Raw genomic sequence first — 21737 nt, 5'->3', positions numbered from 1 at the left:
CGTATTCCTATCTCATGCACCTCCAGGTGTCTTTTGCTTTGCACTACGCTGATCAGCAGCCAGGGGTAAGAGCGGCGGTGGTGCGTGGTCGCCCTACACCAAAGAAGAAAAGCGGAAGTGTGAATGATCGACAGGGCGACGGCATTTGGGGACTCAAGCAGAAACACCATTACGCATACCCTAGTACAGGGCGCAGTGCATCAAGCGATAAGTGGCGAGCTTCCGTGAATACGTTCGTGCGTTCCTGGCAGTTTCTGCCCGTGGGCTTGTGTGTGCGTGTGTGTGTGTGTATGTGTAGCTCTAGCCGACACGCCTATCTGCCCCCGCCCTCTCCTTTCCTCTTACCTCCAAACGCATCTTCTTCGCTTCTCTTTATTATCCCTAGGAAGTACGTGCGAGCGCAGTGTGGCACGCCCCTCCCCTCCTCTCACCCCCCCCCCACCTCTCGCACAGTGCACGCCGTGTATGCGGACGGATAAATGGAATCGATGCCGATGTAAGGCGAGTGAGTGGGGAGGAAGTCAAAACAAATACAAGCGCAGATACCTGAAGGACGTCCCCTCAGCGGCAGTAGATAGCCAATCCTTCTTCCGTCTTTCTCCCTCGGTCTCTCTCTCTCTCTCTCCGCACCACCTCCTCCCTCGCTGCTTTGCCGCGGAAGGACGCCAGTGTGCAGACACATGCATGAGAGGTAAATAACAGGGAGAGGGTGAACGAAAAGGGAGACACAGATCGCCAGCAGCTCTGACTGAATTGCGCTCTACTACTTATCCCCCCCCCCCGCCCGTCAGCAGTTGGGCCTCCGCGGGGTTTGTGTGTGCGTGTATGGGGGTGTGTCCATAGGCTGATGCGAAGAGAATTATACGAAAGAGGCACAGCAAATGGCTGGTCACCTGGATGGCAGCGCTATCCGCAGCAGCATCGCTCCGCACCCGTGCGTTCCTCTTCTTCTTGCTTGCTTTTTTCTCTCCCTCCTCTCACAGAGCTTCCAGCGAGCGTACTGGTAACGCTCCTACAGCACACTTCGAGGCACACCTGCACACCATCAGCGTCGGAACTCTTCTATTTCCAACAGGGACCAGCTCAGGCATGCGCACTGTACGGACTCGCCTTGTTTCCAGCACGGCGGCGTCACTTCACCGTTCTCACTGCAGATCACGGGCGTACTACTTCGGCGCGGCCGGAGCAGCTGTGTGGCACCGGTGCCGCCGCTTGGCGGGTGTGACCACGACAACGACGCACATCGCTTCTGCCGCCGTCTCGGCCTCGCCCTCTTCGCTCTCGACAGCTCGGCGCACATACTACTGGCCGTACCCGGAGAACCTGGTGCCGGAAGGAGCGACCACATCGCCGTTCCAGTCCAGCCCGGTGCCGAGTGTGCGAGAGCGCATTATCCGAGAGTACGCGCTCGGTCCGCTTTTCGGAAGCCGCACTCCGTGCTGCATGCTTGGGTTTGCCGATACCGCCAGAGATGTGGTGGAGCGCAAAGGCGACGTGCGGCAGTGGGTTGCCCGGGCTCTGGGAAAGGTGGAGGTGGACGTGGAGCTTGGCGCCCTCGTGCAGACAAAGGAAATGTTGCTTCATCGCAGCGGAACCGATGAGTCACCGCGGCTCGCCGACGGAGCTGGAAGTCGGCCTGATGCAGAGCTGCGTCGTGTGACACGATACGCTCGCCTTCCTGTCCAGGCACGCACGCTGCTAGAGGTGTACCTGCCCGGAGAAGAGCAAGATGAAATGAACGCTGCGGAGGACGTGGACGCAATCATTCTCGCTCATGGCTACTTTCTACAGCAGCAGTTTTACCGGTACATGACGGCATCACCGTCCTCTGCGCCAGGGTATATCGGACAGAGCGGCATCGAGGGCAGCACGCGCGAAGAGGCTGTCAGCAAGATGCAGCCGCATAGTCGGGAGTACAGCAAAGGAGATGACGAAGCTGATGTGAAGTTGTGCGTGACCGCCCTACACGATACGTGCGGCGTCATCTACTGCGAGGTCCCAGTGCTGGATGAAAGTGACTTTGTCTTTGACAAGCTGCATGGCAAGGAGGTGGACTGCGAGACAGCGGAGCGGGTGATGAACCGCTGGACTCGGCGTGGTACACAGCAGCAGTAGCAGCAGCAATACTCGCTATAGGCACGCACGCGGTGGTTCGCGTGCATACTTGTATCTAACCGCGCGCGTGTATGAGTGTGGGTGTGTCTTCTCGTATCATGTACTCGCTATCCCCCCCCCCTCACCCACGCATACACACACGGAGAGAGAGAAAGAAACACACAGGTTGTCTAAGGGGCGGTGCAACGCACATAAGAGTGAGGAGTACCAACGGGAGTATTGAAGCGACACATACACCTCTCTCTCTTTCTAGCTCACTCGACGTGTGTGCGGGCGTGTGTCTGAGTTGGAGTGCGCGTACTGCACCGCTTTTCCTTCATCCCCCACTCCTCATCCTTCTCCACTGGAGGCAAAGGAGGGAGCTACGACGGGTGGCAGATGTGAAAACAGCTGATCCGCAGTCGTAAAGCAGCAGGAACTCTCTGAAGGCAAAGGAAAGACGCCAGTTGAGAGCATATGTAGCGAAGCGCCTCCTCTTGTCGCTGCACTCACGCGCACACAGCTGCAGCGCGGGGTGGTGGTCCTCTGCGTCTCTCTCCACTGACCCTTCTCATCGCTCTCATGTCTCCTATCCTTCTTGCTCATGGCAGAAGGTGCGCCGTTCTCCTCCCGCTGCTCCTCTCATGCGCCTGCCACCATCTCACTTCCCTTCATAAACTCTTCACGTACATTGAATGCCCTCCTCACCTCGAATGCCTCGTGCGGCGTGTCCGTGCGTCTTCATGGCGCTCGCGATAGTGGTCCTCCTCGTCGGTGGCTACAGCACTGGCGCGCATGCATTTCGGTTCAGCGTAGTACCAGGCAAGGTGAAGTGCTTCACGAGCGAGCAGCCCGAGGGTGGTCGCTACGAGCTGCGGTACCGCATGATGCGCAGCCTCACACCCTTTGTCTCCGTGGCCGTCACGTCGCGTGGCGGCCGTGTGCTGATGGAGCACGAGTTCGCCAAACCAGACGCAAAAGAGATCGTCGTGGTGAACGCAAATAGTCTAATCTCTGTTTGCTTTCACACGTCAGAGAAGGCGTCGAAAGCGGCGGTCTCGACAAGCGTGACGCTCGACATTGTCGATGCCGAAGATGCGGCAGGCTGTCGTTGTAGAACGCCCACGTCTTCTTCTTCGGGTCAATGATCCGGTACAGCAGGTTCGGCTCGTCGAAGCACGACATGATCTCCCCTTTGCAATCCGGCCCGCCGTGCTTGAACACGCTTGCGTCCTCGCTGCCCTCCTCACCCTCACCCTCGTATACCGGCGCCATACACGTCGACAGCTCGAACTCATCGTCGCTCCCGTCACGCGGGTCGTACTCCACCGGCTCCCAGCGGGCGACACTCTTCACGTTGCGCGTCCGCGGCTTCACGATCGCGCTCGGCGGCGCAGCAGCAGCGTGAACGTAGCGAGGGGCCACCTCTTCGTACGCGTGCTGCGGTGCGGCATAGTAGTCGTCGGTCTCTTCCAGGTACGCCTGGGGAGCCTCCTCCTCGTAAGCCTGCTGCGGGACTACCTGGGCCTCGCTGTCCTCCGGGCAATATTGAGGAGGATGTGACTGCTGAGGTGCGTGTTCGGCAAGCTCTTCTCCGTACTCCTCGGGAGCAGGGGCCTCATGGCCCTGAGTCTCAAGATCCTCAAGCGGGACGCTCTGCTCGGGGCACTCCTCTGCCCGCTGCACTTCGCACGGTGGATCAGGGTTCTCTTCATCGGCAAAGGTCAGGCTTTGTTCAGCGGCACCTGGAGCTCCCTCAGCCTGCTCCTGTGGAGCGAACTCTCCGCTGTCGACACATGCGGCGTTGTCAGTATGCTGATCCTGAGAAGTCATTTGCTGTGGACAGGTGGTATGAAGGTGAGAAAATATATGGCACTGGTTGTGTGAAAAAGGCGAGACAAGAAAAAGAGAAATCTGAAGTTTTCCATAACCCTTTTTTTTTTTCATCTCAATTGTGGAAAAGAAGCGGAGGATAGGAAGTTCGTATGGAATGAGAGGGATTTCTTTTTCTGTCCGATGTATTTTGGAATTACATCAATAGTGGGCTCTGGATTCCTCCAGTATGCCTGATCCTCCTTTCATCGTCAACGAAGTAATAGAGGGTTTGAAGATGCTTTGGGCTGTGAAGAGATGCGAAAAGGGAAAACATGGGTCTATGTTTCCATGATACGACATCTTTGCACCAAATGAAGCTACTTTTGTAAATGTTATCGCCAGTTACTTTTTCAAATACAATCCTGTTCTTTAACAAAGCTATGATCATGAGTGAATTTCTGCTAGTTTCACTGGCTTTTGTTTTACCTACCTGTTCGTGACCTCCATGGCAAAACAATCGTTTTCTTACAATGACGAAAAGTGAATATAAGAGGCAACAAAAACAAACGCGATGCACGATTCGCAACTGGTAACCGTCAAATAAAGACTGTGGAACGACCCAGCACACTGGAAATCTATCACTAACACTAGCTGGCTGCTTTCCGAGAATTTTGAAGGACAACCAGAGTAGCAACTGCTGCCCTACTTGTATAATGTGCGCATGGGTAGGGAAAGACGCACGCTGAGACTCCAGAAAAACAGTGCCTCGTTTCCAGCAAAAAAAAAAAGACTTTCATGTAATACTTGCACAAAATGGAAAAATATCAGTGATAATTGACAGGCAGCAATGCATAAAGCATAACGTGCTCGTCTCGATATGTGTCATATCATTTGTGAGGTCAGTTGATCTTATTGTTTATGTATTCAGTTCGATTTTGTCGAGACAAAACACAAAACATGTATCATTCCTCTTGGACTTGAATATGAGTTTTCTGACCAGCCATGACCTCATACTGAGTGAGAAACAATATATGCAGTTTTCTTTGTTGTTCGTTCAACATTACCTTTGGCTGAGCGCAGCGGATAAGCACTCCAGATATGGAAAAGCAAAGATTTATATGCTGCACAACGACTAACGTGCTTAGATTAGAAAAAATGCGTGATTTAATTCGTGAAAAACACAAGCAGTAGGTATCGTGTATCACAAAACTAATAACATGGAAAAAAAACTGTCAGCAACAATTAACCGATTCACCCTACTATTTTTTTTTTTAAGCAATGTAGCGAGAAATAAAGATAATAAGCCAGTAAATTTTTCTTGAGAAGTAATAACAGCAAGGTGCATAAAATAAAACCATTTTTTATGCTTCTGTGTGTTATGGTGGATGGATCAATCTTCCCAATGCACCACCTCCTCATAAGCGAACCAGCCTGCCACTACAGAGATCCTAGATATTACGATACTACCTTCAAGAAAAAATTTTTGCAGAGCAAGAGCAAATAAAGAATCCATTACCACAGCGTAGCTACTACTCCACAATCTCAGCGCCACAGATCTTTTGCGTTCTATCTTCTCACGAACAAAAACACACCTAACCTGTAAAAAAAAAAATTGTAACTTCTCCCCGATACCAAAGTATCTACTTGTAGTTAATGAGCCGCATTTGGTCACTGATTGACAAAACACTCTGCAGTGAACTGTTTTTCGTCTTAGGGTATCCATTATGTCATTGAGGATGACTTAAACGCCACTCTAGTCCCGCCACACAGGCTCCACGGCGTGGCGCCAGGCGGCCGCAGGGGAGCGTTGCCGCAATGCGCTGCCACGGTAACGCTGGTGCAGTCAGGCCAAAGCACTGCCCACTCACCCACCGCCCGGCGCATCCCCTGCGGTGGTGTGGGGCCCCCATGCCGGCAGGTGCCGAGAGCCCGGTGGGAAACGCCCGAGGAGCGCCGAAGCCGTACCCGTCATATGGGTGGCGCAAACGTGCCCACAGCGGCAGGTCGCTCCGACATCGTGCTGTTCAGGTGCGCACCGCCAGACGTGGCCCAGCAGTGGCAGGGGGTACGGGGCTGCCTGGCTTCGCCACACAGAGAGTAGGGGCACTGGACCCTGGGATGCGACGCACTGCAGTGTCCCTCATCTTCTAAGATACAGTTAATTACTAGGAAAGAAATCTAGGTTAAATATGTGTGCACCAGTCTTGCTTTCAGTATCGAGCTTTAGCAGTAAAATAGTCCTAAAAAGGGAGACTACTTGCTCAACAGCTCTTCCATCAAAGGAAAGATATTTGGGGATTCCTTCTCTCAACAAGACTGCTCAGCATCTTTCTTTGGGGGAAGCCAAGAATGAAGTATCTCTACTAAAATATTTTCTAACCTTTGGAGTCAGCAGCTTTCGTATATTGGTGACCTGGCTGCAACACCTAACCACTTCACAAACGCGAGTAAAAGAAGAGAGGTTGAGAAACAGCACCTTGCTTTTCTGACGAGTAGCAAGTATCCTGTAATGTCATGAAAACAAAAAAAAAATCCTTTATTTTCATGTATTCTAAAACGTTGAGTGGTGTTGGCTGACACCATAATACCTTTGCAAAACAGAAAAAAAAAATAGGGCTGGAGTTTTAAGCTCGAAGTGTAGCGAGCGTAATACTCTTTCCTATGATTTGAAAATATGTCAACTTACCCACAAGTCCAGTAACTGCCAAAAGCTAGTTGATTCATAGTCATAGGCAAGATGTTGGCAGGAGGCACGAAAGAGCCCATAAAGAGATGATCCAACAGGACGTAAAACACTGTAAACTCACTTCGAAAAGCTGTGCTTTAAATAGCATCCAAAAATATACCATAGTTGTAGTTGCATAAAAAAAAAAAAAATTCGTGTCGATTTGGAATTGCAAAATAACTGTTATATTTGATTCTCCTTAGCTATTACATGTTTTCCCTCTTGAGTGAGCAAGTCATAAAGTGGCATTAAAGAACATAAGAATGACCATAAACCTAACGGCCCCCATTAACACACGAAAGTGTGTAAGCACAAGTACATGAAGAGCTGAATCCACAACAACCAGTCTTCCTGTCCGTTTTACCGGCAACTCTCCAGATAAACAATAGATACTGATACGGAAACCCGAAGATGTTTTAAGCTGATGCAGTTACCATCAGTAGCCCTTCTTGATGTAGATCTACCCCTCCCCCTCAGTTGCTTAGTCAATTTCACTGCCAAACACGAAGTTGTCTTTTCATTGCCCGCGCACCTTACCTCAAGAACTTCCCAAGCATTGGAACGATAAGCAAATACCTTCTATTCGAGGCTGAAAAAAAAAAAAAAAAACAGAAACCCACGACAGTCGCCAGTTCTTTCGATAAGCATGTCTCTTTCTGTCATGAAGCCTATTCTTCGAAGTAAACTTCCTTTCGATTTAAGCTAGTCGATGCCACTTCACCCATCGGCAAAATCACCATCTATAATCATTGTTTCACAAGCTAAAAAAAAAAATGTGATTGTGAATCTAATCTGTAACACTATGAACAAGCATGCAGAAAGCACGCCTCACGCATAAAAAAAGACTCACTTAAAGTCATCATATCACTCCCTCAACGATATCGTGCGCTACAGTTTACCCACACACTGCGTACACCTATACATGCAACGTGCACAAAAACCCGTGCAGACACGCAAATGGAAGGGAGTGCTATTTTTACATCTCATGAGAGTTCCATAAAATCGTCATTACCCCAGTTTCACGATTAGAAATACAAAGCGCACATTCACCCTCCAAGACCCCCTCCCCACGCGCAAAAGCACTTCAAAATCCACAAACAAGGCTGCCGCACGCCCCGCGCTGAAAACGCCAACGCTCCGGCCGCCTCTTCCATTCGTCCACAGCGCAACGATCCTCAGCAAAGTCCATCCCCACCTTTCAAAGCCCCGACAACGAGACCCTTGAACCCACCTCCCGCACACAGACACACACGTGAGAGCCCCCCACCCCAGCCGACTATTTCCGACCAACAACCGCCCATCCCGCGCAACCCTGGGTCTGCATCGCACCCCCCCCCTCCACAAGACATTTCATGCACACAACGGATCCAAAGAAGACAACGCAGGTGCACTCATAACGACAGAGACGCCCCCCCCCCGCGCCGCAACAACAACTTCCACACGCCACACCTCGAAAACAAGCGGCCCCGCCAGCGCGACCCCGAAGTTTCCCATCGGGCTCTCCACACCTGCCGGCATGTGGGGCTCGCAAAACGCAGGGGATGCGCCGGGTGGAAAGCGCGGAGGCGAGGCGGCCTGCGGGAAAGGTAGGCGTGTGGGCAGTGCTTTGGGAAGAGGGTCTTTCACCGATGACGGAGCCTGCGCATTGTGGAGAAGCGCCGGCGCCCCCCTCTTGGCGAATGTGGCAGGCAGGGCGTTGGAGCGCGATCTTGGGAATGGAAACGCCGGAAAGAAGAATACTTTCACCGATTTTGCCGGCAACCATTTTGCCAAACGCGGGCCCGCGCCGTCCGGCGCCCCCACCGCCCGGCGCACTTCGAAAAATTCCGCATAAAACCCCAGACTGGGCGAAACCACCGATGGAAAAGGCGCCACGCAAAAGGGCGGCGCGGCGGGCGCCGCCAGAACGCCCCGGACGCCCCCCCCCCCCGGCCAAACAAAAGCATCGCAAAACCACCCCGAAACCGCCAAACACCGCCCCGGGGCCCAGCGCCACCGACCACCCCCCCCCCAGGCGAGAAAAAAGAGCCGTCCCGCCCCCGCCAAGGCGCAACCGGAAGCAACTTTGCCAGGCACCAACGACGCAAAATGGTTGAAGTGAAGTATTGCCACGAGCACCCCCAAACGAATGAGGACCACCTCTTCGCGGCGCCTGGGAAAAGCACCCCTTCGCGGAGGAGGCCAGGCGCAGACACCCGCGGCGGGGCCTGCATTGTTTGGCACACCCCATGCGGGGAGCAGCGACTCCGCGGACGCCTACCCCGCGTGCGGGGTTTTGCAGCCAACCGCAACCCTCTGATTGAGAATGCTGCGGCTTCAGCGCGGGGGAGCCAAGCCTAACCCTGGACCCCCACCACCGCACAGGCGAACGCGGACGGCCTGGGCCAGGCTAAACGGCCCGCGCCGCCCGAAGCCGAGGCGGACCAGCGCCCTTTTGGTAGGCGAAGCTCTCGCCAAATGTTTCGAACACCTGGAAGGCGCCAGGGCGCATAACCCATCACGGCTCGGCTTCGGCCGGGGTGGTGGCTGGGCGTTATTTGCGCCTCGGTGGCGGGGCGTTCGGTCTCGGGGGGTCGGGAAAGGCCGTGGGATGGGGGCGGGAGCGGAAAGCCCTAGCCGCCCCGCGGGAATCCAACCCCCCCCACCCGGCCGAGCTCCCCGGAACAGCCAGGCGCCCCCGGCCAGCCCGCGGGCCCGCGCGGCGATGCGGCTTTAATGCCGGAGAACGCGCCGGACACGTCCACATATCCCAAGAGAAGCGAAAAGAGCGCAGACCCGGCGCGGTCTTGGGGGGAAGGCGGCCAGTCGACGTGCAAATCGCACCGTGGAAAGCAAGCGAAAATCCCCCACTTATGCTGTCACCCTGGATTGAAGAACTTTACTAACCCCATCAGCCCTCACCCCCCAGAGACCCTTTTTCAGCTGGAAAGGAGCACGTTAGAGCCATTTCGGCGCTGGGGGGCTAAAAGCCGTGAAGCCATTGGGCCAAGCCAGTCGGGACGAGCACAATGCGTCGCTCAACTCTGCCCCCCTCCCTCTGCGCTATCAAGCGCAATTGACCACATAGCTGTCGAAATCGTGGGGTTGTGCGTTGGCCTGCTGAGGCGGACGCCGCCAACGAGCAAGCTGCAGATGCGCAATCAGCTTGCTACGCCAAACCGAACAACCACACCTTGCGCACACACCAATTACGCAAGCATGGGGGAAATCACGTCACCAGGCGAGTCCCAAAGGATACCTGGCGCTGACGGATGTCAAAGGCCGATCTCGGCTACTATGCTTCATAGTCGGTGCTGCGGACGGTGCGTGCTGCACTAACTTTCCCTCCTGTCCATCAGGCGCCTCCCACCGCTGATGGTCGCCCTGAATACACCATTAGTTTGCGCAAACCCTATTCCACCGCCCCGCAAACCTCGCAGCACCCTGACATTTTCATCCCCACCGCCCACTATTTTTCCTTTCCGGGCCACGATTTCGCAGGGGCCAACGCCTTCCCTCATCCCAGAGGCGCCCACACCCAAGTCTTCCTATCATAATCCTTCCGTTCTGCTCCGTCTGCCGACGCACAAGGGCCGCCGGCTTAACCACCACCCCCTTACCTTTTCCCGCTGAAGATGCGCCAAGCACGCGCGCTCGCTCTTTTATCCCAGCCGGGGTGTGGCGTGACGGCGAATTGGATGAAGACAAACAGGCGGGAGGGAACAGACCGCCTGCCATCGGGCAAAGAGCCCGAGGTAGCCCTGGCTCGTCTCGAAGAGAACCGGGCAGGATGGCATCCCCAACGAGGCGCTGCACCACCTTCCCCATGAGGCAAAAGCGCACATTTTAACTCCCATTAACTGGATGTGGATTGCCCGCCCTGTTCCCCAACAGCGGAAGAACGCGCACGTTTCTCCGCCACCAAAACCTTGCAAACCACCAAAGCAACCTTCGTCGTGCCGGCCAATTAGTCCCACCTCTTGCGTCTCCAAACTTATGCGGCACGTAGCGTTAACGTGCTTATTTCATGCGTGGCAGCCCTGTCTATGCCAACATGCGCATGGGCGTGGCTGCGCCACGAAAATGGTGCTCCCCAGGATCACGGACACGATCGACATGCATAGAAATATCCATTGCCACGTGATGATCGGCAAGCGCCCGGGCAGGGAGCAGCAGGCAACCCGCTGGGCAAAGCAGACGTTAACAACCGTGGTGGATTTTAGCGAAGCCTTCGAGACCATGGATTCCCTGATTCACGCGAAGAGACCACAGAGTTTCCCCGGCACCCGCTTGAAGCGCTGGCTCCGAAACTTCCTTTCACACCGTTTTATGCGCAAGCAAAGCTTGGAAACCGATTAGGCAAACAGTATGCCCCAAAGGCCGGTGGCCCCAAGGAACCGTTCTTGCACCACAACCATCCCCCCTGCAAGCCACTCCTCTCCCAGAGTTGTTGGTGGCCTGATTTCCTGACGCCCAGTTCGGCATGTACGCGGACGACCTGACCATCGCCATTCCATGTCGTGGGCGGAATTCTGACGTAAGGATCGGCAACGCTGTCTTGGGAAAAGTGGAGGCGCGATCGAAAGACAGCGGCATGCCGATAAATCTGCAAAAAGGCGAAGCCCTGTTTCGCACACCCCCGAGCCACACGGACGAAGAGAAAGTGTTCGACCCACTTTTCCTCGGGGGGAACGGGGTCACTGTTTCACTTTTCGGTGGCAACAAGAATCCCAAGCGTATTGATCTTCAACGGGGAACTCGGGCCAAATACAACGCCAATGCGACGCATGCGCAAAAGCAAGCACAACCACGGGGGACGCGGTTTTGTCGTGTTGAAAACCGCAGGTTTTGACCCTCTCCGCACGATGTGAGGCAATTTCTCTCTGGCCATGGCGACTCCAACCGCTATGTGGCCCAGCGGTTGGATGAGGGCAATGGAAGACACGGCCTAACCCAAGCCCATTAACAAGCGCGCTCGTCCTCACCGACTTGTCGCTGGTCGTTCCTTTGCCTTTGTTTGGGGATAAGTGCTGCTAGAATCAGACCGCTTTCTCCCATTCAAAACGGACTATTTGAAGATGACTCATGCCCTACAAACCATCCAGGTTCACGGAGGCTGGGTGCGCCAATCGGCATTGATTTGCCTTTGGCTATTTACACGTTTTGACAGAGGACGACCTTATTGCACAATATGTCGCACCCATGGATGCCCCAATGGTCACCCTGGGGCAACCTAAGCCACAGCTTCGGGCGGCAGTGCTAGTGTTAACGGGTGCTGTTCAGCTGCGGCCCCTATCCTGTGACAAAACCCTTTTTAACACGACCGTCCGATGAACTATCGCCGAGGAGTGCGGCCCTCTGGCTAGCAGCAGCGGGGCGGAGGGCATTTCTAAGCGCGGGGGTCTTCGGAAGCTCGTCCCTCCTATTGCGGGGGCTGTGCCGAGAGAAAAACGGTTGCTTCTTCGCGTGGCTGGTGGCCGACACCTTCTGGCCGCACTGGCGCAGGTCCTTTGCACCAAGCATCCGCAGTTGAGAACGAAATCTGGTCCTGCCCACTATTCTTACCAGCGGATGGGGAATTCACCACTACTTTTCATGCGCGCACGCAGGGATTCCTTGCAACAAGGTGGCCAACACGGCCGCGGTGGAAGCGGCTGCTGAAGGTTTCTATCCCTCAGCCCAAATCCATCCTGTCTGCGTCATTGGCCTTCGCACCTTTCCAGGGTGCTGGTTTGCGAATGGAAGGCGCAACTAAGGGAGGACTCGCACTCTTCCGCTTTTGTGGCGATCGGTATTCTGGCCTGTCATCGCAGGGCCTGTTAGCGGGGGGGGGGGGTGGGGTTGGGAATTCGCTGCGGTGAACGCCCCCACCTCGGATGTCTTTTCTAGGCTGTGGGAGGCTGCGCCGATCGTTTCCGTTGGCTCAGTCCATCGCGGGAGAAGGCTGCGGCTTTACGCGGTGCGCCGTCAACGGGGAACGGGGGGCCGGGAAATCTCCGCAGGGCTCGAAGGATTCCGGAAACGTGCATACAGTGGAATCGTCGTAAGCGACTTCAAGATATTACAAAATCACGCGGCACCCGTGCAGTGACAGGCCCCCGCTGGTGGGTGGGACCTGCGCGTGTCCGTTCTTCGGCCGCTCGCACCCCAAGGGTAAGTGGGGGGAAAACATGTGAAATGGCCCCCTCCCCCCAGCCCGGTGGCGTGCCGAGACTGGGCGCCCCGCCGTGTTAGGCGTGCTCTTCTACCAAACCCGGCCGCCCATCCCGTTCCATTGGGGCGGGTCGGTCAGCCACGTGCTTTTGTGCCCTGCCCTGGCCAAGTGCTTCGCGCGGCCGCCGCGGTTTTGTCCGAGGGGGGTTTGCCCGGGGCGCCACGCGGGGCCGCTTCTTTATCGGGTGGCGGCGCCCTCGCCGTTAGGGGCGCGCGCGCGCGAACCATCCGGATCCGGAGCAGGGCCCCGATGGCCTCGCCGGGAAGGGACACGATGCCGACGCAGGGCAGGGGAGAGCGAAAGGAAGAACGAAAGGAAAAAGGAGGCACACATACACCGACCGAGGGGGGTGGGGGGCGCAGGCCAAGACATGAACACACGTACCCCATGCAAGGGCACAGGCAAGGACACGCACACGCAGAGAAAGAAGAGGGTCACTTGAAGCGGACCACACCCACAAACGAGCAGGATGGCTGGGACAAGAAAGGGGCACCTGGTATGCAAGAAACAACGAAAAAGAACCAGAAAGGGAGAGAGGTGTGAAGTGGATCTTCGCACTCATGAAAAATGCGCGTGAGCGTGGTTTTTTTTTTTTACGAAGCAAGGGCGTAATGTGACGTACATGATCGCCTGTGTCCATGTCCCCCATTTCCCCCTTCGTCGCAGAGGGAGGGGGCCAAAGGCAACAGGAGACAGGCCCAAAAGAAGGAAGAACAAGTAAGCACATCACAGGCAAAGCCAATAAAATAAAAACAACTGCAAGCTAACATTTATTGGTGTGATGTATGCTCTCCGAGAGAAAAAGAGAACAGTCCCAATATACACTTGAAGATGATCGAGTTTTGCACAGTGTCATAGAGGAAGAGGGAGAGAGTTAAGATGGAGAGATGGAGTGTATCTGTGCTTTTATGTGAAGGGGAAAAAAGAGGAGCGGCATGGGGTAGTCGTAGGAGGTGGAGTCACAGTTGCACGTTTGAGGCACGTGCACCCCCCTCACCTCGCACAGTCAGTGAGACAGAAAGAGGGCCACAAAGCGAGAATAAACACTCATGCGCGAGTGCTTTTCGTAATGGGCCAGTGGGACGATTAGGGGGGCATCGAAAAAAGGGGGAATACGTACTGCCTTTTCCTCTTTTTCGTTCGGTCGCATTGGAGAAGGAGCAACAAGCAAACAAACAAGACAAAGCAAGCAGTGGGCGCCCAATGCATCCACACGCTCGATAGAGATGACGGTTACGGAAGGCGGATATGAAGGGAGAAGAGAAAGGGGGTGGTCGAAGACGCAAAAAAAAAAAACGAAAGGAATGAGACAAAAGCGCTAAGGGGATTCGTCCCCCTGCTCGTGGCGCTGCTGAGGCTGTCGTGCCTGTTGCTCTCTCGGGAAGCAAAAAAAAAAAACAGAATGGCAAAGCTGAGACAGAGGTAAGCAGGGACAGAAATGAGGGCAGCAAAGGCAAACATAAGATATGTGTGTGTGCGCGTATGTGTTTGTGCAGGTGTCTGCACGCTGAGGCGGGCGACGGTAAGGATGCAGAGTACACCAGGGGACGTGCCCTTTCACGATAGTCGAAAGGCAACGAGATTTGACGGAGGGGTGTGGAGTTCCCTGCACACGAGAGAACGAAAAGAGGTGTAATGCTACAGAGGGTGGGGATGGGGGAGGAGAGAGATGGAAACACGAGAGTAACAAAAGGATTGCTATGAATGTCTGCCTCCCCACTCGCTTCACCGTCCTATGCGCCGCCAAAACGACCAACCAAAACCTTATATGCAGTACGATTTCTCTCGGTCCGCACCACAGCTACGATGCATGGCAGCGAGAGCATCGCATCAGCACATGTGACTTCCAGAAAAAAAATTGTCAGCTCAGCCTCCTCGTCGGTTGCATGGATGTGCCTGCCAGTGGGCTACCCACCCCACTCAGCGTAAAGCCAACTGGATCGACTGGACAACGTGGGCCCAGCTGTGTCAGTGACGAGAGGAAGAGTTCAGGCCATTGAATAGTATTGACAGGAAATCCTCTGCAGCCTGGCATCACACTTGCCAGCTGTGCAATCCTGCATAGATGCGCCGCTCGCACGCCTCGCCAAGCTCCGCGAGCAGCGCGTCGTCCGACTCGAACACGGCGCGGTGGCGGCACAGGTCGTCGATGTGGTCGCCGTCCGTACTGACGCTGTTCCAGCTGGTGCGCAGGAAGCCTGAGAGCACGCCGGCGTAGGCGAAGAGGTCGTGGCGAGTCGTGCAGAGCCTGCTGATCTTTATGAAGCACGTGTAGAGACCAACGATGGTGCAATTGTCGCAATCTGCCTCGGTGCGGTAGTGGCTGTCGATCTGCGGCATGCTATCCTTCGTCAGGTCTTCGCACAGGTGATCCGCATCGCATGGAAGACACTCACCATCGCCGCGTGTGCTCACACTGCTCTTCATCACAATGACTATCGTTATCTTGCCGTTGACAATGATGTTCACCTTACCCTCTTGTACGCAGTTCATCGCTTGCTCACCGTCATTGTGCAAGAGGTAGAGCACAGGGTAGAGACGTGTTTCGCTGCCCGGCTTGTGATACGAGGGCGGCATGTAGATGAGAACTTCCTCGGTGGTGTCCATCGTGTAGAATGTCACGTAGTTGTGGGCCACCGTCCCGTGCTCGGCGGAGAATTGCATGACGTAGATGCATAGCGTCGGGTTCTGTAGCAGGACGTCGATGTAGTTTGCCCCCCCCCCCCCCCTAGAGCCTATGCAGGCACCCAATGCGGGGGTAGGGTTTCAGGACAGGCTTGCCATCTACCATGAGGGCGACACAATGCAGCCCAACTAGAGCGGGCATGGTTCCGATTCTCACACCGTCCAGGTATCCGGTGATGGGTGCAGCGAAGCTGATAGAGGCAACAGGGACAGTGCAACCCCTGCTGTCTACCAAGGCAAGCCCTCACAGGAGTGACAGCGACGGAGCTGACATGGGGAAGGTAGAAGTGGTGGTGTACGACGCCATTGTTGTCTTTGCTGTATGCCACTTCCTCCTCACAGAGAGGCTGGAAAAAGAGCTGCTGCTGCCGCTGTGCATGGGTGTTGAATTGGTCGAAATTAGGCAGATGCCTTTCGGAGTTTCGAGAGGGCAGCGTCAGCGGCGGCGCCGTCGTCGCAGAAGCAATGACTCTAGCGGCGGTGGAGGACATGAAGCCTGGAGCTGAGTGAGATTGGGAGTGTCGCCAAGCGTACGGGTGGTCGTGTGTGTGTGTGTGTGCGGGGGGGGCCGTTGTTTTGGATGCCTGTGTGGGAATGCCGGAGTATCTCCTTTTGAGTACGTGGGCTGTTCTTTTTCAATTGACGAGCGCTGTTCTACTGCTGCTGCTGCTGCTGCTTCCTTTTCTTTTTTTTCTTTCTGCCCCTTCCCCCCCTTTCGAGTCGGTCCGCGTTTCCGCCCTTTTCACCCTGCTCGGCACGACGCTGCGGTATTGCACGCATGAAGGTGAGGCACCTTGGAAGAAAGAGGAACAAAGAGAGAGGCGACGACGGGGAAAGAAGGATGCATATATTATGATGTACGACATGCCGGTAACTTGGGTGGCTTTCCAGAAAGAAGTCCGAGTGCGGTGTGAGGGTCTTGTTCAGCAAGCAGGCACCATCTTGCGCAGTAAAAATGGAACTGAAGACAGACAGAGGAGAGACAGAGGGAGAGGAGGCTGGAGAATCGAGGGAAGAGAAGAGCGGTCGTGTGAGACGGGACAGGGCGTGGGCAGGCAGAGGTCTGCAAGGCATCCGCGAGGCTCTCCGCACAGTGCTGCGGGTGAGCCCGTAACTGTCTGTGCTCCTGCTGCGCTGCCGTGATAAAGCAGTTGCGCGTGTATATTATTCAAAGTAAGGAGGGAGGGAGAGGTGCATATACGCGCTCGATGAGTGACTGAATGCACGACAAACAGCACACTCCGTGGTGCACATCGAGAGAGGAAGGACTGTCACGTAAAGCGATCTGCAACTGTGGATGGCTTTGTTTCATGATGGACCGCTTGCAAAACTCGGGGAGGAAGACAGGAGGGGGAGGGGCGCGTACTGTTCCGGAAGAATGATCAGCTTTGCTTCCACTTCTTACATGCGCCACCAACCCGAGCAGCACCGCGAGCGTGCATCTTGCGCGTCTCCGATCGGTCTTTGAAAAGCGCCTGTGCCGTGTGGCCTTGCAGCTCCTTCATTACCTCGCGGTACTCGCGCCACACCAGAGGTGCACCAAAGCTCCAGAGACACACCAGGGCAAGGGTAAAATTCACAAGAGTCACCCACACCACCCAGCGATGTGGCTCGTTGCCGCTCAGCAGCAGCGCTTCATAGAAGCTTGGAAAGAAGGCAAGGAGAGCACCCATCAAACCAGCCTCCAGTGGTCGTCCAAAGAAGAGCATGTAGCACCAGATGCAAACCATACCCGCATACTGCGCCGCAAACAGCAGCGCTGTTGGTGTCATGACCCACTGTATGAGTGGCGGGTACTGTTCGGTGATTTCCGTTGACAACCCCCAGAGAGGGTGAGGGTTCACTGTACCCACATGGATGCGGTGAAGGAGGGAAACGTCCGCCAACGACGACACGTTCGTCTCCTTGATGGTACGGTAGTGCTGCTGCGCAACTTCCCGTAGCACATTGCACACGACCTGCACCCCCAAGAGCCCCATCCACACTGCCATGCAGATGGAGAACACTGAGGGGCTTGTCCACTGCGGAATGAGACTTACACCGCTGCACTGAAAGCTCATGCGGACTGTATTCGTCAGCCTTGTCTTGATCAGCAGCGCTGATGCGAGAAACAACACCCCTGTGGTGGCGCAGATACCACTGAAGAGGATGATAGCGCTGCTAGCCGCCACATAGTACTCCTCGTGCAAGTACGAGAGTGACAGAGCCGTTTCCGCTGCCTGGCGCTGAGTCTTTTCCGCCTCCCGCAGGCGGAACTGCTGCTCAATGTCGAGGCGCTGCATTATGACATACACACACGTGCGCACCTACAAAAAGAAAAACCAGCGACACGCTAACGCTTTGCTTAGACGGAAAAAAAGAGGGGAGGGGGATGGGTGAGGAGCGGTGAGGCAAAAAGGAGCCGCGCTGCAGCAGCAGGGCAGGCGTGCATGCAAGGTCGAAGAGGAGTACGGTTTGTGGTGGTGGGCGGTGGGGTGAAGAGCCGATCCAGGGGATCGAAGTCTACGGTAAAGGACACAGAGAGGGAACAGAAGGCAGCGAAGTGGGTGCTAGAGGTTAGGGTGGGAGAGTGGGAGAGGCTGCTGTGCGGAGGCAAAAGAGAATGACCAATGTGCATACATGTGTATGGAGAGCACAAGCCCGTATTCCTTCAAGGATTATGTTACTCAGCCTTTGACGGTGTTCATCCCAGTCAACATGCTACGCCATACACAAAACAAAATGGAGACGGAGGGGGGGGAGGTGCAGACGACGGAATCCGAAACGGGTTGCAATCCGTTACCGAGTCCACGCAATGTGTACGACTTGTCTTTTTCGTGTGCACCATCACCTGCTCCAGGAGTGTGCGAGCACTGCCTTGCATGAGGCGCCTCTGAGGGACATTACACGATTAGAGCGGGGAAATAAAGTCCCATGAACGTGTGTCCCGGAAGTGTACGAGATGATGCGCCTGGCGTAGATGGTATGGGTGGTGAGGCAGGTGTCTTCAAGAGCTCCTCTGCTCCTTTGCTCTGTGACGCTGTGGAGGCAGGAGGTACACCAAAGACATAGTCGGTGAACTCATCCATGCGGATCAGCAAGTACCGTGGTGGCTCTGGCGCATGTGCGTTCGCTCTGTCGAATTCACTGCTCTGTGCGTCACCAGAGAGATTGCTGTTACCGCTGCACATCTCCATCTCCGCGCGTGGCCGCTTGTAATGGTCCAGCGGTAGCATAGAGGAGGCAAGCGTCCTGAATGTGTCTGTCGCCATTCCCCCCGCTCCGGCAACAGTGGCTGACGTCGACTCTTTCCACTCTTGTGCTGGGTCAGATCCGTAGAGGCACAGCTTGCGGTAGTCTGACCACCCCACATGCATTGCCTCCCGCTGCAGCTCCATGTTTCCGATAAAACGGATAAGCAGAAGCGCCGCGGCGCGCAGGTACTTGTGCACATCCTGCTCCAGCATGACCCGCGCGATGGCGACCGAGGGGCAAATTTGCAGGAGGCGGACAACAAGGCAGATAAAGTAGTTTGCCCTGTGCAGGGGACCAGTGAGGCCGCCGAGGGAGCGGAGAGTGGTCAGTTCCTCCAGTACCCACAGCAACGGCTTGTTGGCGCACCGCGTCATGGTCTGCGAGTGCAGAACGCGATGGCGAGTGGGCGGATCGAGGGCAGCAATCGCGGCCCGTCCCTTGAGGTTCCACGACATGACGTAGAGGGGTGACAGAGGAGCCGGGAGGGAGAGAAGGCACACACACGCTTGTGCTAGCGTCGGTGTGTGTGTGTAGAGGGAGAGAGGGGGATACGAGAGGAGAGGAGGAGATGGTGAGAAGGGGGGGGGCGATTGGGGGAGGGGGGTTTCGAGTGAACACAATGCCTTCAGAAAGCACGCGCGAGGGCCTCAGAGGAGGAAAGAAGGCACGTAAAGAGGAAAGACGGCTCACAGCTGACGCAGCCGTGAGGACAGAGAGGTCGTACGCCCGCATCAAGTCCCTCTCCTCTAACTCTCCTTGAGTTTTGCTACAGCAAAACCTTTGCTAGCGTTGCGCTTGAAGAGCGGGGGGGGGGGGAGGGAGGGAGGAGGGGCGTTACGTGCCTCGATGATGTGCTGCGTGCGCAGGTCCAGCCGTCCTGGGGAGAGCGGAGAAAAAAACGAAAAGGGAATCCAAAAAAAGGACGCACCAAAGTCGAGCTTTAGGCAAGCGAGTGGAAAAAGTGCACCTCACTAGCGTGCACGCCAGGCCATGAATCACAAGCGAAGAGAAGCGCGAAGAAAAGCCCAGAGAGGTGTGTGTGTGTGTGTGCATGAGTGGTGGACAGGGGAGGGGGTGTAGGGACTTTTCCCAGGAAAAAACAACACACTATCCCGGTCCCTCCTGTACTGCCCTTCCCTTTTCATCTGCACACAAACCGCAAAGCAGCACAGCTTTAACTGCTGTAGATAAGCCGCACGAACAACCACACAGAAGCCGGCACCTGCGCCAGGGCCGCCACGTAGGTGAACACGCGAGGCCGCGGCGGCACGCGACTGTCGTCACGCATGTACTGCAGCCCTACAACTCGAACGGTGAAAAAGCTATGTGCTATTATTGCATACAGGATAAAAAGGCTGCTGTAGAGGAGACCCGGCGGAAGAAACTGCGAAAGGAGAACGCCCAGGGAGATAAGAACGTACTTGTATCCGCACAGTGCGAGTAGCACCAGCAACGGCGGGTTCGGCACGACATGGAGCGCATACGCCACAGCCTTTAGCACCACAACCTCGAGGAAAAACCAAATGCCAATCACCCAGGCGGTGGAGATGAGCGACGCGGCTGTGACGGAGCTCGTCGGCGAGTTCGCACCAAGGATGTAGGCGGCGAGTACGACGTAGGTAATCACACTCATCAAAGGGATGTACAAGTCCGATGCGAAGACGTCGTTCAGCGGCAGCGAGGGGACGGCAAAGGTGCTAGAGCCGCCGTCGTGACCCACGAGCGTAGAGAGCGAGGCAGGTGAGTACGCTGAGGCTGAGGTGCCGGACGGGCTGCCAAAGACTTGGTCTCCAGTCGCCTCCCCAGCACCACCACCGCCGCTACCAAAATCGCTCTCCCCACCGGCCGGCAGCTTGCGGACATACTTGGTGAAGAAGGGCACCGTGAGTATGATCAGCTTTCGTTTCACGTACGTATTGTCCACGGCGAAGTAGTTGCGAATAGCACAGATGAAAGGCATATAGTAAGCCAGTCCAGCCTCGCCCTGCTGGACGTGCTTTTGGAGAATGCTCTGCCCGTAGCTGAGACCCATCTGCAACATCATGGCGTTCGGGTCGCTGCGACCAAAAAAGGCATTGCCACCGCCTGGGCCGCCACCGCCGCCGCCTGGGGGATCGAAGTTGATCGATGCAGTTTGCAGTGGCTGCATGATTTCAGCTTATGACCGGTGAAAAAAGAGGGAGCGAGAAAAGAGAAAACGACTAGAGCGCGCGCTCACGTCTGAGTGCAGCGTGAAACAAGGTTAACTCTGCTGCTGAAGTCACCTTGCGTAGGTGTTTGTGTGCGTATAAGTCTCACGCACCTCTCGTGCTTCTCGGACTGTGACTATCCACAGTGATACATGTGCGTCCAGAGCATACCAGATATGGAGGCGAGTGAGCGAGGTGGGTAGAAGGAGGCACGAAGAGAAGTGAGAGGTGTATGTGGAGTAGAGGGGGAGGAAAGGTGTAAAAGGAAATGGTGGCGATAGAGCAGCACATGAGGCACATAAGCAAATACACTTTCGGACGGCAAACATGTAAAGGAACGTTGCCGCGCTGCAACGAGTTATCTACATGACCACGCATGTGATTCTCAGCCCCCCCCCCCTCTTTGCAACTCACAGAGCAGAAACGAAAGCGGGAGAAGGTGTTGTCCGCTAGCAGGCTGCTTAGACGTTTGGCACTCTTCACTCTCTTTTATCATGGGAATACAAAAGACAAGACCTGGAGGTTGTGTGTGTGGGGGGGGGGAGGGGGAGGGGGAGGTGGTCCGCAGCTGCAGGGCGCGTGGGAAAGATATGCGCACTGCCTTACCTCCTCATAAGCAGACACGCAGAGACAGTTTATCCGCCACAAACACGTTACTTTCTTGTGTTATTAGACGCAACACCAGATAGCGAGAGCACCAAAAGTGACCACACACACACACGGCCAGAGGGAAAGATACTCAGGCACACACAGATGCTGTATGCATGTTTATACATACCTGAATAGGTGCAGTTTTAATACG

The 21737-nt window shown here is 55.3% G+C and overlaps 6 protein-coding genes across 6 annotated transcripts; 1 reads left to right on the top strand and 5 right to left on the bottom strand.

The window, feature by feature from the left end:
* Positions 1 to 897: 897 nt before the first annotated feature.
* Positions 898 to 2115, top strand: LBRM_20_5350 (conserved hypothetical protein; the record flags this gene model as incomplete). The annotated part of the gene is made up of 1 exon (XM_003723036.1): positions 898 to 2115. The coding sequence occupies one exon, from the start codon at positions 898 to 900 to the stop codon at positions 2113 to 2115; it is 1218 nt and encodes a 405-aa protein (XP_003723084.1).
* Positions 2116 to 3015: 900 nt separating this feature from the next.
* LBRM_20_5340 (putative calpain-like cysteine peptidase) lies at positions 3016 to 4041 on the bottom strand (the record flags this gene model as incomplete). The annotated part of the gene is made up of 1 exon (XM_003723035.1): positions 3016 to 4041. The coding sequence occupies one exon, from the start codon at positions 4039 to 4041 to the stop codon at positions 3016 to 3018; it is 1026 nt and encodes a 341-aa protein (XP_003723083.1).
* A 10820-nt stretch (positions 4042 to 14861) lies between these two features.
* LBRM_20_5330 (endo-1,4-beta-xylanase z precursor-like protein) lies at positions 14862 to 15491 on the bottom strand (the record flags this gene model as incomplete). The annotated part of the gene is made up of 1 exon (XM_003723034.1): positions 14862 to 15491. One exon carries the CDS (start codon positions 15489 to 15491, stop codon positions 14862 to 14864), a length of 630 nt encoding a protein of 209 aa, XP_003723082.1.
* A 1403-nt stretch (positions 15492 to 16894) lies between these two features.
* Positions 16895 to 17794, bottom strand: LBRM_20_5320 (conserved hypothetical protein; the record flags this gene model as incomplete). The annotated part of the gene is made up of 1 exon (XM_003723033.1): positions 16895 to 17794. One exon carries the CDS (start codon positions 17792 to 17794, stop codon positions 16895 to 16897), a length of 900 nt encoding a protein of 299 aa, XP_003723081.1.
* A 600-nt stretch (positions 17795 to 18394) lies between these two features.
* On the bottom strand, positions 18395 to 19201 carry LBRM_20_5310 (conserved hypothetical protein; the record flags this gene model as incomplete). The annotated part of the gene is made up of 1 exon (XM_003723032.1): positions 18395 to 19201. One exon carries the CDS (start codon positions 19199 to 19201, stop codon positions 18395 to 18397), a length of 807 nt encoding a protein of 268 aa, XP_003723080.1.
* Positions 19202 to 19920: 719 nt separating this feature from the next.
* LBRM_20_5300 (conserved hypothetical protein) lies at positions 19921 to 20895 on the bottom strand (the record flags this gene model as incomplete). Its single annotated transcript, XM_003723031.1, has 1 exon — positions 19921 to 20895. The coding sequence occupies one exon, from the start codon at positions 20893 to 20895 to the stop codon at positions 19921 to 19923; it is 975 nt and encodes a 324-aa protein (XP_003723079.1).
* Positions 20896 to 21737: the final 842 nt, after the last annotated feature.

This window comes from Leishmania braziliensis (assembly GCF_000002845.2).
Source record: "Leishmania braziliensis MHOM/BR/75/M2904 contig, possible fusion of chromosomes 20 and 34".
NCBI lineage: Eukaryota > Euglenozoa > Kinetoplastea > Trypanosomatida > Trypanosomatidae > Leishmania > Leishmania braziliensis.
This window is presented reverse-complemented; position numbering and strand designations above follow the sequence as displayed.